The sequence below is a fragment of the Equus quagga genome, chromosome 9, assembly GCF_021613505.1.
Source record: "Equus quagga isolate Etosha38 chromosome 9, UCLA_HA_Equagga_1.0, whole genome shotgun sequence".
Lineage (NCBI taxonomy): Eukaryota > Metazoa > Chordata > Mammalia > Perissodactyla > Equidae > Equus > Equus quagga.
In genome coordinates this window covers 96,278,208-96,292,593 of record NC_060275.1, presented here as the reverse complement: position 1 = coordinate 96,292,593, position 14,386 = coordinate 96,278,208, and the positions used below count along the sequence as shown (strand labels likewise).

The following is a 14,386-nucleotide window of genomic DNA, read 5'->3' as shown; positions in this document are numbered from 1 at the left end:
CAGCTGAATGGCCTGAGATTTTTTTTCTTTTAAGATCTTATATTTGTCAAAGAGTGGCATGGAGAAAGCATTGTGATTTTTAACAAACAAGGCACTGGGCTTGAGAGTCTGTTTTTCAAATGTGGAAGAACCCATCATGTAACACTTAGAGAACAGAATTATGCTCCATTTGGATGCATAATTTTTTTTCTTTCACAGATGTGAATAAAAACAAGAACCATTTCATGATACATGTCTGTGAAATCTTGGGAAAATTAATAGAGCTGAATCTAAACTTATCCTATATAAGTAAGTTCTGTTTTACCTGCACTTTCCTTCCACCTTAGTTGTAAATCATGATGCAAGGAAGCCTCATTGCTCTTTGAGACCACTGATCCTTCAGTATTCTAGAATCTTATCACAAAGACGCTGGAGGAAACTAATCTCCAGCTTTTAGCCAGTAGCTTTGTTGACTAGATGAGAAAAGGGCTAAACCAGAATATCATTGTGTAAATTACTCCCCAGAAAGAAAGTAAGCAGACTGAGAAGCTAGAGGAATTCTTGCCAGTGAGTCCACAATATATTCTGATCAGGGTCTTTGCTCTGTGCCAATCACGTTCTAGGCATTAGGGAGTCAACAGAACACAATACCAAGTCCTGGTCTCGTGGAACTTACATTCTAATTGGGGCGGATAGAAATAGGCAAGCAATAAATATGTAATATGTCAGGTGAAAATAAATTGTAAGCAGTAAAATAAGACAGAGTATGGAAACAAAGTGTCTCTGGGGTACTATTTTAGATAGCGTGGTCTGGCTTGGCTTTGGCGGGAAATCATCTGAGTAAACATTTGAATGAAATGAAGGGATGAACCATGCTGATAGCTGGGGGAAGAACATTCCAAGAAGAGGGAAAAGCGAGGGTAAGGTCTGATACCAGCACTTGTGTGGCATATAAAAGAAGTAACAAGGAGGGGCTGGCCCGGCAGCACAACGGTTAAGTGTGCACATTCCACTTCAGTGGCCCGGGGTTCGCCAGTTTGGATCCCAGGTGCAGACATGGCACTGCTTGGCAAGCCATGCTGTAGTAGGCATCCCACATATAAAGTAGAGGAAGATGGGCACAGATGTTAACTCCTTGGCCAGTCTTCCTCAGCAAAAAAGAATAAGAGAGGAGGATTGGCAGCAGATGTTAGCTCAGGGCTAATCTTCCTCAAAAATAAAAAAGAGTGACAAGGAGGCCTATATAGCTAGAAGAGAGTGAGCGAGGTGGAGAGTGGTAAGGTAGAGGCAACAGAGGGGGGCTCTGATAGGTGGTGAGTGTGGCAGGTTCCACTGGAGTTTGTAGGCCCTAGTCAAGATGGGGTTTTATTCTGATTGAGGTAAGAAGCCACTGGAGAGCTTTGAGTAGAAGCATTATCTAATCCAAAACTACTCTTTAAAAGGATCACGCTGGCTGCTGGGTGAAGACTGTTGTTTCAGATAAAAGAGTCTGCAGCTCTAAGGGGGTCACTTTCTAACTTTTCAGCCACTGAGCCTCTTGTTCAAATGAAACCATATGGCAAGTCCCACATCTGAAATACAAAAATGCCTGGCTTACTTTCAGAGAATAATTTTAAATCATTGGGAAAATAGTCTCTGTTGTGTTATCATTCTACTGGACTATCTGTAGACATCCTGAATTGGACTATGGTCAACCCACAGTAGACACATGTGAGCTCCACAGGTCAAGTGTTCCCCCATATACATAGAATATTAATAAGGGAAATGAATGATGGCCTTTGCTTGTATAACACAAATAATTTTAAGTACTTTCACAACTATTCTAGCACTTGGAGTTTGTTCTCCAACTGTGTAAGAAAAATATCTTAGCAAGTCAATGTCAAGACCAATTTAAAAGTATTAATGCTGGAAGTTTACAAATATGAGCTCTGGTTACCTCTTTGATAAGTCAACATGTTTTTGTTGTTGTTGTTTGCTGAGGAAGATTAGCCATGAGCTAACGTCTGTTGCCAATCTTCCTCTATTTTGTATGTGGGTTGCCACCATAGCACGGCTGCCGAGTGGTGTAGGTCCGTGACACAGGCTGTCCAAGCAGAGTCCACGGAACTTAACCACTAGGCCACAGGGCCAGCCCCTCAACATGGTTGTGATCGAAAGAGATAATGTCTTCTGAGAATTTAGGTGGCATTTTTATATCTATTTTTCTTTTTATACTGAATAGATTTTTATGCACTGTGCTCTTTTATGTTTTAATGAAAGAAAGTAGTTAGTTTGTCAGGCTGGGTTTGCTGTCATCTAACTTTGAAGTTTTTTCTGCTAGCCCTGCCTTGGTACATACAGATTTGAGCTATAGATATAGATTAAAGAAAAGTAGTACACATAGATACATTGGTATATAAATGCATGTTCCGGTAATTTCTTTCATAGGATAAAATTGATTTTTATGTTAGAAAAGTACATCCAAACACAGTTTTTGGTTATTCAAGACATAAATAATAAACAACTAGGTGCTAGACAATATGTGAGATGCACAATTAATACTAGAGAATTCTTCCCCCAAACATTGATATATCATGACGCAGGCACAAGTCTTTAACTCTTTAATCACATAAAATAATTTTGTTCCAATCATTATTACGTTATCACAAATAACCTTTGATTTCCATGAAAGAGTCTTATAAAATATCACTGTGAATACATATTATGAAAAATTTACATGCAAACACACTTCCTTTCCTAACCCACAAATCTTCCTGACTTGAGGATACATTAGAAGACAAATTGTTGAGTCAAAGAATACAATAAAGTTCTAGAAAAAAACAAAGAGCGAGCTACCTAGCAGAACGATCTGCCACAATCATGGTGGGATTGATTACCTTGTTCCTTATCAGATATGATTGCAGTTAATGAGACTGGATGGCAAATATCCTGGATATAAATTGAAATACTTTGGAAAGAAAAACAATAAATAAGCTTTTGTGTGCAAGCATTCGTCCTAAAGAATGTTGACATTTTAGGTACTCTATTAATTTTTAAACCTCCCAATTAAAGAAAAACATATATACAATTTTGGTATTTCCTAAATAGTTATTTTTCTCTAAAATTGAAAGCTACCTTCAACTAAAAATTCCTCACTCCATACCCTTTATTTCGAGGCTTGATGGGAAAATATGATGACATGTAAAACTTAAAACTATAGCATGGAAAAAAGGGACAAAGAACAAGAAAAGATGAACGCTGTATATAATTGTAACAGCTTGTAAAGGCAGTAAGTAGCGTGTCTTAATGTTGACATTTTTCATGAGGGAAAAATATATTTGTAGATAATTATTACATTTCTTACAAAGTCTATGGATATTGAGATTTCCTTTGGGTAATTACTTATATGCTATAATTATTTATCTTTCTCAAATTAAAAATGAAGAAAGGTAATCAAGTAAGTTCAGTGCTGTTGACTAAAATTCTTTTTTTTTAATAATTGACTTGTATCCCTGTATAAGTTTAAGGTGTACAGCATAATGACTTCACCTGCATATATTGTGAAATGATTAGCATAATAAGTTTAGTTAACATTCATCATCTCATACAGATGCCAAAAAAAAAAAAATGGTTTTTTTCTGTAATGAAAACTCTTAGGGCTAAATTCTTAATAAATGTTGATGCATGAATGGCAAAAACATTAGTTGTTTCATCCGTTTCAATCATTTTGATAGTAAAACATTAGGTTTATATAAATTGAAACTAAAATTCTAACTCAACTTTACAGATAGAAGGATAGATAGATATCCATTGTGAACTTCATTAATTCTCTTTAAAATCAGGCTTAAATGGCCTATAATAATGGAATATCTATTTTATACAGATCTCCTGCTAGATAAAAAGATAGATTTTATTAAGATAAGATATACTGTTTATTATAATTCACTAGTTACATTTTAAAACAAAATTATTAATTGAAATATAATCTCGGACATGATACACCATTGCAAGTTAGTAACGGGTTGATTTTTCTTAGAGCATTCATAATAATTCCACATGTGTATGACTAGTTAAGTCATTTACTTCAATTGTATTTCTACTGAGCTGACGTTTTTAAATCTCCAACCATGATATAAATTTTGAGAATCAAGCTGAAATGGACAATTTTTTGTTCCTAATGGCCTTAACATATCAACTTTCTTCTGAATGTTCTCTTTAATGCTCCCCCCATACAACAGAGTGTACACATACTTAGCCCCTTATGTAGCTTTTCCAAAAACTAGTAATAAATGTATAAAGAAGACAACATTTCTCAAAATCTACTAGTCTTCCATTAATTTTAGTATTGAAGACTCCTTCTTTGGTTTCTAAGGTGGCACGCTTGGTTTTCTTTGAATTCTCTAAACTCTCCTTAAATATTTATTAAGTTCCTACTCTGTTCTGGGCATTTGTTCTAGTCCCTGCGCGTTTCTACTGTCTTGTTCATCCTTTAATTGATTCTGTCCTTAGCGTTTTTCTCCCTTCGCTGAACATGCTCTTCCTAGACAGTTGAATAGGGAATCTAGGTTGTTAGTCCGGCTCTTTGCCTTGACCTTCACACTAGATATCTCTTCCGGGACTTTTCTCAGCCTCAACATAAAACTGAAACTTATGATCTTCCCCAAATCCTGTTCTTCACTCCTCTTCTATCAGTTTGTGTCAGCACCATCCAACCCTTCTCCTCAATTCAACCAGTGATCTTTGTTAAACATGATTTGGCTTGTGACAGTCCCTTGCTTAAAACCCATTGGTAGATTTACGTTGTGCTTAGAATAAATCCCACCTCCTTCCCACAGCCAGCCTGCCCTTCTACCGTCCAGACTGTGGCTGTGTCCCCAAGCTCATGTCCTACCCCCACTCCTGCCTCACTAACCTCAGCCACTCTAGCCATCTTCTGCTTCTTTCAACGTAACAATTTTAAAAACAAAATGGATAATAGAAAAATAGCCAATAATCCTCCTATGTACACACACATTAAAGTTCTGAGATTCTAAAAGCTTGAGTTAAATTACAGCAATTACTACACAAACTTGGTCCAAATTACTCAAAATCATGCAACTTGTCTAATGGGTTTACTATTAAGATCTCAATTGTAAAGAACTGATTTCTCAGAATATTTTGCTTAATGTTAGGGATATTCAAATATGTGCGACAGGTAGAAAAAATTTCATGGAACAGATATTCCTGGAATGGTTTTAGGATGTGAGAACAGCAAATACCAAGAAAACCTTTTAAAATTCCAGTCTGCATTTTCAGGTATTCTGTCGATCGACACACAGATATGGACAGGATCTTCAACATTGATTCTGGAAATGGTTCAATTTTTACGTCGAAACTTCTTGACCGCGAAACATTGCTATGGCACAACATCACGGTGATAGCAACAGAGATCAGTAAGTACAACCTCATACCACTGTTGCCCCCGAGTGACAGTGTCCCAGCAAGGGCTGGGGAGGCACGGCTGAAATTCGTCACCGTGTATTGATGATCGTGCTCGATACATGTTGAGGGAAAGAGCCCTGTAACGATTCGCGGTAATGTTTCTTCTAGACAAGTGTTGGTTTATTCACAAATGCAGAGGCAACTGTGGGAGTTCCTCAGTTTGGAAACAACAAAATGGGAATGCATCTCTCCAATGAAATTAAATTGGTACATGTTGGATTTGATTCCAAAAAGCTTATAAATCAGAACGTTACAGAATCAGCTGAAAGAAATGGGCTCCCGTTAGAATTGGGGGGAGGGGAATCGAGTATATTCAAAAATGAAGGCATCCTTTAAAATATTTTGGATATTCATCCTCTCACTTTCTATAGAATTTCTATTTCAAAATCATTACAGAATTAAGAGAGATACATTTTAACTCTTCCATGCACCAAAGTGAGCAATACAAACCACCAAGTAATCCATAAAATGTTTAGAATGAATTTTATGGCAGTCCCCACAAAATTTAAGGCGAAGAAAAACAGTGCCAAAAGAATGCTTCAAATAAAATGATTATACACAGTGAAAACTGTGTAATGTAAACACAATGTGTAGACCTAAGTACATAAAAGAAAAAGGATCTGTAAAATAACATTTAAATGTTTAAAAAAAGGCACCTAAATTATAGCTCATTTTTTAGTTTTAGTTTTTGATTTTAAAAGTTTAGATATTTTTACTCAGTTGGGGATCTAGTGTGAAACACTCCATATCAAATGGTACATTACAGTAGTATTCTTTGTCAACATAACTCATGAGATTTGAAGTGGCTGAAGGACATTGAGTAGAATGATAAATAACCAATACGGGCAAAATGAAATGCTGTGTTTTGATAGTGATAAGAACCCCTCATTATAAATTTTCTAGGTAGGAATTTGCTTTTCAGAATCTATGTGGAAGGACTAATGTGGATACCAGTGCAGAGCATACTTAAAGCTTTAAAATTACAGAATTATTGCCCACTGAATAGGGCCATTTTTATTACATCATGAAATAATTTTGCTGAAGTAGTCATTTCATGTGTATTTTAAGCTTTGTGTGTAAAAATTTCTGTTCTTAAGATTTAATGTTTCTGTGATATATTTGAAAGTACTAATGATAAAGACCTTTTAAAACTTCAGCAGCTCTGACTTTGAAAAAATAATGTGAGCAAAATTGTAGATGCAAGAGAGCTTAAGAATCTTATTGTCCAAATTTCTTAACTACCTTTGATATAACAGAAGCCAAGAGCTTGTATAAAACCAGCTCTCTCCTACCCCAGGGCCTTTGCACTTGCTGTTTCCTCTATCTGGAGAGCCAGAAATATTCATATGGCTTAATCTTTCTCTCCATTCATGTCTCTGAACAAGTGACATCTCATCAGAGAAGCCATCCCCGGTCATCCCATTCACAGTAGCACCTCCATCTCTCTCCAATCCCTTTTTCCTGTTTAATTTCTCCCTCGCATTTACCATCTGACACATTATATATTTATGTGTTTACAGTTTGTCTAGTGCCAGGAAGCAGGATCTTTGTTATGTTCCCCATATGTCCCAGCACCCCAAATAGTAACTGGCATGTATTAGGTATTAGAGTCTCACTAAATATTGATCAAGTGAACAAATGAATAGACATGTGAGTGAAGAGAGCTGAGATGAGAGATTCCAATTCCTGATTCTTAGGCCAGGAACCTGTCTTCCACACAACCCAGGAGATTCCCACAGAAGGCCACCAAAATACTTCAGTTATCTCAGGTCTTCAAACCTTGATGCTGCTCCATCATTCTTCTGGGTGAACTGCCTGGGCTTTGGAGTCAGACAGACTCAAGTTTGAATATAGGTTCTTACTATCTCTTACTTACTTGCTTCTTACTATCTCTATGAACATGGACAGATGACCCAATTTATATGTGCCTCAGTTTCCTGATCTATACAATGGGGGTAACAACTGTATCTACCTCAGAAGTTTCTAAGGATGAAATCAGATAATATAGCAAAGTGCTTAGCACAGTATCCAGCTCTTGTTCAGCACTCAGACTAGAAAACTAAGACCAGTAACAACCATTTGGTCTCCTTCATTTCCTCCCCTTCTTCCTTGTGTCCAAATTTTTCCCATCTACCTCCTTCCTTGGCTTCCTTTAAAATCTGCCTCTAAAATGCCTTTCCTAGACAGCTTTTCTTTATTTTGTGTGACTCTTGGGTTTATTATGCAGCTGCACTGTATCAACACAAGTAGCTTTGTCTCCTAGCTATTTCCATTGGGTGTATCCAACTCCAGAAGTATCGCATGATCTAATTCTACTTTTTTGTGACGACGTTGGTACATAATGCCCTGCGGAACTCACAGCAGATTCGGGGAATCTGTGTATGAATGAGAAAGAAGGTGTGTGTGATTATTGTCTAAAGGGCATTGGTGATGAACATATAAATGCCTATTCCTTTCTTTTTGGCATGTTGCAGATAATCCAAAGCAAAGCAGCCGAGTACCTCTATATATTAAAGTTCTGGATGTCAATGACAACGCCCCAGAATTTGCTGAATTCTATGAAACTTTTGTCTGTGAGAAAGCAAAAGCAGATCAAGTGAGTTTCATAAGAAAGTAAACTAATTTCATCAGATTAATTTAGGTCTTCTAATAATTCAGATGATATATAGAGCTGAGGGCTAGTTTTGAATTATCTATGAGGTGGATGATCACAAAATTAATACTATAAATAAGAACCAGGATGGATGTATAACTTGCATAAGAGAACAAACAGTTTTTAAGAACTGGAAGTTCATCAGTCTCAAAGACTCATGCTGATTCCAAATCAGTCTTAAGTTTTCATTAGAATAGATTAGTCACAACTTTATTGGAAAAATCTTTATTGGTGAGCAGATAACTTTAATTACCATATATACCGGAAAGTATATCTATACCCTATTTTACTACTGCCTATAATTCATAGTTGCACTTACTTACACTGCCCATCTGTACAAGTAATACAAATTCATGAATGTTTTACTGTTTTACACATTTGTCCCCACCTGAAATAGGTCTTTTCTGCCAATGATATAAAAATTATGTTACGGTTTGTCAAAACAGAAGTGCACTGTTAAAATACATGTTAAAGTGGGAAGCTCAAGTTACGTGTTTCACATACAAATTTTCTCTTTAGTTTTTTTGCAAGTTGATGGCTTATGAATATGCCAAGATTGCATTTCTAAACAGGCTGTCCAAAGAATGCCCCCATTTTCTTCACTTGCAATGTTGTCATAGATCATTGTGATATTTTATAGCTTTGTACCACTCTAGGGCAGTGTTTCTCAATTAGGGTGATGTTGCCTCCCAGGGGACATTTGGCAATGGCTGGGGACATTGCTGATTGTCACAAGGAGGGTGTTACTGGTATCTAGTGGGAGGATGCTTGGCTTGCTGCTAAACATCCCACAGTGCACAGGACAGCCCCACAAGAAAGGAGCACCCCTTGCTCCACTTCCATTCCATCAATTGTTTACGTGGTGTGGATTCCATATAAATTTTCTAGAGGTTGTCATTTTAAAATTGCGATTAGAAATCATTTAGTCAAGCAATTTACTGCAAAACTGTAAGAAACACTTTATGGTTTTGATTTTAGTTGATTCAGACCCTACGAGCTGTTGACAAGGATGACCCTTACAGCGGGCACCAGTTCTCATTCTCTTTGGCCCCCGAAGCAGCCAGTGGCTCAAACTTTACCATTCAAGACAACAAAGGTAAATGAGCCCAAGTTACCCTCTCCGTCTGGATATTTATATCTGTATCTCTACCTATCTATTCCTACCACGATTGATCCAGTTCATGAATGTATCCACATACATTCACCACTTTGCTTTCTGGTTTCAGACAACACAGCGGGAATCCTAACTCGGAAAAATGGCTATAATAGACACGAGATGAGCACCTATCTCCTGCCTGTGGTCATTTCAGACAACGACTACCCAGTCCAAAGCAGCACTGGGACAGTGACTGTCCGGGTCTGTGCATGTGACCACCACGGGAACATGCAGTCCTGCCATGCGGAGGCCCTCGTCCACCCCACGGGACTGAGCACGGGGGCTCTGATTGCCATCCTATTGTGCATCGTGACCCTACTAGGTAAACTGCTTCTCCCTGCATCCTATCTCCCCATGCTGAGGGGCACTCACTGTTACTGTGGCTCTCTAGATTTATCCGCCTCCCCCATTAAGGCATACAGCCCGATCTAGGTGAGTAGAGTTACACGCTGAGATTCTGTGTTGTGCAACCATGAACTGGTTTTTGCTTGAAAATGGCTTTGGAGAATGAACAGATGCGAAGCTTGCCCATGTCTTTACCTATCCAGGGAATCATTCCACCAAATGAATCTCTTGTCCCTCAGACTGGGAATGAATCGGGGGGGATTTGAGGGCAATATAAACATGCCCTTTTCATTTCATTTGTTGTTTAATATTTTAACCTGGCAAACATTGTTAAATTTTAAAGAGTGAAAGTCAGATGACGGCCCTTTCTACAAAGGTAAAGTTTAAAATCAATGGGAAAGTGGGAAGAAGAATGTGATGACTTTTTTTCTCTCATACAGGATGATGAAATTTTCTTTAACCCAGCAAACTTATTTTGATCTACCCATTTGAATAACTACTTTCCTAGCATTGCTTTCTGACTGCCACATCCACAATGTCTATTATTTCTCAGCATCTCAATAATAAATAACTTCTGTGACTAAGGAAATAAATCTGGGACCTAAAAGAAATGAATGTAATAAAAGCAAAAATCAAGGTCTAACAATGATTCAAATGAAATTTTTACCTCCAACCAACTAACTAGGCACACAGGTTGAGCTCAAAATGCTCAACATACTCTTGATGTTGTGAACTAAGAAATCAAATGTTAGCTAATGCAGTCCTTCCAAAAATAAAAGTAAGATTTTTAAAGCTTGCCTACACAAGAGGGAAAAAAAGGAAGAAGTTAGAGTTAACCTAGATTACACAGTCAGGAAAAAACTCTTTAAAAAAATGACAATATCGTGACTTTGAGAAGAGTAAGGAAGACTTACATTTCTCCAAGAGAAGAACGCCTAGGGATCCCTGCTCAGGAACTTGACATTCCATATCAACTTTGCTAATTATAACAGAAGCCTTGAAACTCCACCACAGAACTGGGATTCTCTTTGTCAACTAAGATTTGGGCAAAGTATTTTAAGATATGAGGATAAATAAAAACTGACTATGCAAAGAAAAAAATTAGAGTCTCTAATGGTGTGAGTCTGTAAAAAAATTGTTTTGGAGAAGAAAGATAGGAATGTTCTTTTTTATTTAAAAAAAGGTTATTTTTAGAAGGGCTGGATTGGCAGGCTGTTCTCTGGTAGAATTCCATGGACTCTCGTGGCCTGTGGAAGGAGAGCTGACTCTTATCTCACAGAGATGACTCTTCCTTTCCCTCATCATCTACTCATTTTCTCTTCCCCCAAGTTTTTCCTTCTAACTAGCTCCCTTTATCCTCCCATTTCGTCTCCTTCCTCCAGTGAATTCGCTGTCTCATTGCTCCTAACGTGCCTCAGTGCTTCCCACATCTTGTGGAGTCTCTTCGGAATTCTGTACCTCATAAAAAAGGAGAAAAATTGGATGTAACCTTTACTAGGCTCACATCATGGGGTAGACACTGGGCAAGATGCTTTACAAATGTTTTTCTCATTTAATCCTCAGAACCATCTGGTATATATTTATCTGCGTCTTAACTATGGCTTCCAAGATGTGAAGTCATGTAGCCAAGACACACAGCTAACAGGTGGTAGAACTAAGTTCCAAGCCCAGGTCTTCTCTCCCTGAGCCTTGGTGCTTCCACACTGCACTCGACTTTCTCTGTGAGCTTATAGAAAGCAGGGTAACTTCCAGGCTGAAAGAGAGCCTGAACTGAAAATAAGGCAACTGAAGAATGTGGAAGCAAACCTGAGAGCTAGTAAGAGAAGGAAAGCCACATGGATATGGGAAGAAATCAGCAGTCAGGAAAGTGGATCGTGTGGCCTCTGGTGTTTTATTTGCAAAAATAAAATATAAATAACTACTACATTTTGTGTCTCGATGGTGCCTTAGAATTTACAAAACTTTCACATTTATTAACTCAATCCTGACAACAACACTGGGCACTGTTGTTGCTTCTCTTTCGCAAGAGAAGGAAACAGACCGGGCACATCGTTTAAGTGAACCTACATCTGTTGACCTCAAATGCCTTGCTACCTTCTAGCTTTATGATGAGATTTGAGCAGAAATGGGTCCAACTCCCCCCCACCCCCAACCCCAACAAAAATCTCACTGCTGTCTTCTGGCCCCAAGAGAAAAGGGAATGGCTCAGTTACTGGGAAGAAAGCACATTACTTTCTCAGAATGTTTTTGTTCTACGTACTTGGAACTCACGTCTTCCATTTATAAAAGTTAGCTTTGAGAAAGATCTCTCTTCTAGGCAGTTAAATAGTCAGGAAATCCTGTTCAGGTGTGCTTTGGGCTAATAAGAAAAGATACGGACAGTTGTAGCTGTATGAGAATTCGGCAGTGAATCAATGTCTTTGAATTACTGAATGTGCCCTTTCTCTCTCAGACAACTGCACTGTCAGGCGTGCGTAGGACTAAAATAAAAGATACAGGTAACTTAAGCTGGGGAAGAATTAGGAAGTGATAAATGCCTGCTATCTTGCCTTATATGACCAAATGAACCTGTGGTACCTCAGAGTTTAATTCTTTGAGAGACAGTTAGCTTGGTTCTATTCTCTAATCCCAAATGCTATCCTGATTTACAACCCTCCTGTTCTGCAAATCCATGTCATTGGTCACAGTGGAAACCAGCACTAAAGGTAGATTATGAGCATCCCTCTGCCTGAAGCCTTGGAATTTCACACCCACCCAGACCCCAGGGTAAAGTGAAGGCCTGCAGAAGCATGAACTGCCCCTACATGACTTGGCCCTACCCTGCTGCTCTGCTCTCCCCAGATCCCTCTGGTCCAGCCACAGGGTCTCCAGGCTGTTTCTCAAACACTCCAGGCGCACCCCTACTCCAGGACCTTTCTTCTAGCTCTGTCCCCTTTGCCAGACAGCTCCTTGGATAACTCCTCATGTCTTTGCTCAAATGTCACTTCCTCAATGATGCAATCTTTCCCCAAAAAATATATTGCCCCTCAAATGTACACAGCAGCACTCTCATGCTCCTTTCTCTGCTCTAAGTTTTCTTGTTTACATTGCACTTATCATCTTCCAACAATTTCCTTGTTTATTAGACACATCGTTTATTTTCTGTCTCCATCCACCCCCACCACCCCTCCTGCCCACCTTCTTAGGGCAGCACTCACGATCAGTTTTATTGATAGTGCCTAGAACTGTACCTGGCACAGAGTAGGCACTACCTAGATATTTACTGAACGAACCGATAAATAAATACCCTGAATGAATGGGACAAATGTGGCATCAGGATACTCTCTGGCAGCAAAAGAGAATGTGTGCAATTACACAGCCACACACTTGAAAATGAACAAAGTGTATTTCCTTTAGAAATAGTCTATAATCCCAACATGCTTCACAGCGTGGTGGTTAAGACTGTGGGCTTTCTAGTCTGACTGAGCTGGAATTCAATTGCTTGTACCTGTGACATTTCTAAGCCTCAATTTCCTCTCCATAAAATGGGGGTCTAATGATGGTATATACTTCGTAGGGGTATCATGGTAATTAAATGAGATTCAGTATGTAAAGTACTTCAGACAGTGCTTGACATATAGAACTCTCTAAATAGACAACCAATTCTTATTAATACTATTAACATCTGAAACTTTAACATATAGACATACGGGTGAACATATAGCCTTTATTATATAGGTAGATATACACACCCACCAAAAGCCATTATTCTGTAATTTTTATTGCAATAATTCTATTTTCATGGTTCATGAAAACGGGACCATGTATGGATGAAAGAATAAAAAAACATTATTGGTACTCCCTGTAATAAACTCCCCTGGACAAACCCCGTTTGACAATACATCTTCTGCCCTGGATAACTGTTTTCTCTCTAAGCTGTTGCTGTTTTATTTTCCCACCCATATGTCCATTTGTAGACGTGTCTCTCTACAGGTAGCCAGCTGTGTTCTCCCCGGCCAGCTGTGAAGAAACACCAGGAGCTATTGAAACACAATTCTTGCTTTGTGTCTAATTTGAGTTGAGAGGAAAAACCAAAAGGATGAACACTCTGGGCAACAAATTTACAGAATATAAACCTTTGGAAGTTTTGAGTCCCCACTTAAATATGTTTATTTTGTTTAGCTCAAACAGAAATAATCTGGCATGTGTATGATAACCTGCCCCCTTCAAACGGGCTGGTCTTGAAGTCCCAAACGGCTTTTCTGAATTGTATCTGGGTCTCTCCACGTATTATCTGTTCTAACATGTCCTTATATGTGGGAAAGGTATGCAAATATTCACATCTCGACTTTAGGTTTTAAACTAATTTTACACTTTTCTCAGAAAAAAAAAAGGAAGGCATAGTGCAAAAGTTATTTTAGATGTGGAGTTATGCAAACCCTTCAACACATCTAGAAGGTGCCAGCCTTGTGCTTATAAGCGGCTTCAGAGCATTTTAGGTGTTTAGCATAATTTGCACTCAACACAATACTCTCACTGTGGTTGAGCTTTCTTTTATTATTATTTTATTTTTTTCTTTACCTTAAAACTAGTTTGCCATTTCAAAGCAAAAAGGAACTACTGACAAAATATGACGGTGTTTTATCCTCCACTTAAATTGCAACCCTCTTTCAAATATTTACTCCATTTCTTTGGGTCCTAGTTTGATCATGCACAGAGGCGAGTAGATGCTTCAAGAAAGAAAAGTTGAGTCTGCACTTTCCTAGAGAACTTTTAAAACTTCGCATTGGAGCACAGTGTTCTTTCCTGGCACT

The 14,386-nt window shown here is 38.3% G+C and overlaps 1 protein-coding gene across 1 annotated transcript in view; it reads left to right on the top strand.

The window, feature by feature from the left end:
- The window catches only part of CDH6 (cadherin 6), a 123,735-nt gene that overhangs the window by 105,186 nt on the left and 4,163 nt on the right, over positions 1 to 14,386 (top strand). Inside the window, exons 8-11 of the mRNA XM_046672303.1 lie at positions 5,254 to 5,390; positions 7,914 to 8,035; positions 9,071 to 9,188; positions 9,319 to 9,570. Of these exons, the coding sequence (XP_046528259.1) occupies positions 5,254 to 5,390; positions 7,914 to 8,035; positions 9,071 to 9,188; positions 9,319 to 9,570 (629 nt within the window). The remainder of the gene's footprint in view (positions 1 to 5,253; positions 5,391 to 7,913; positions 8,036 to 9,070; positions 9,189 to 9,318; positions 9,571 to 14,386) is intronic.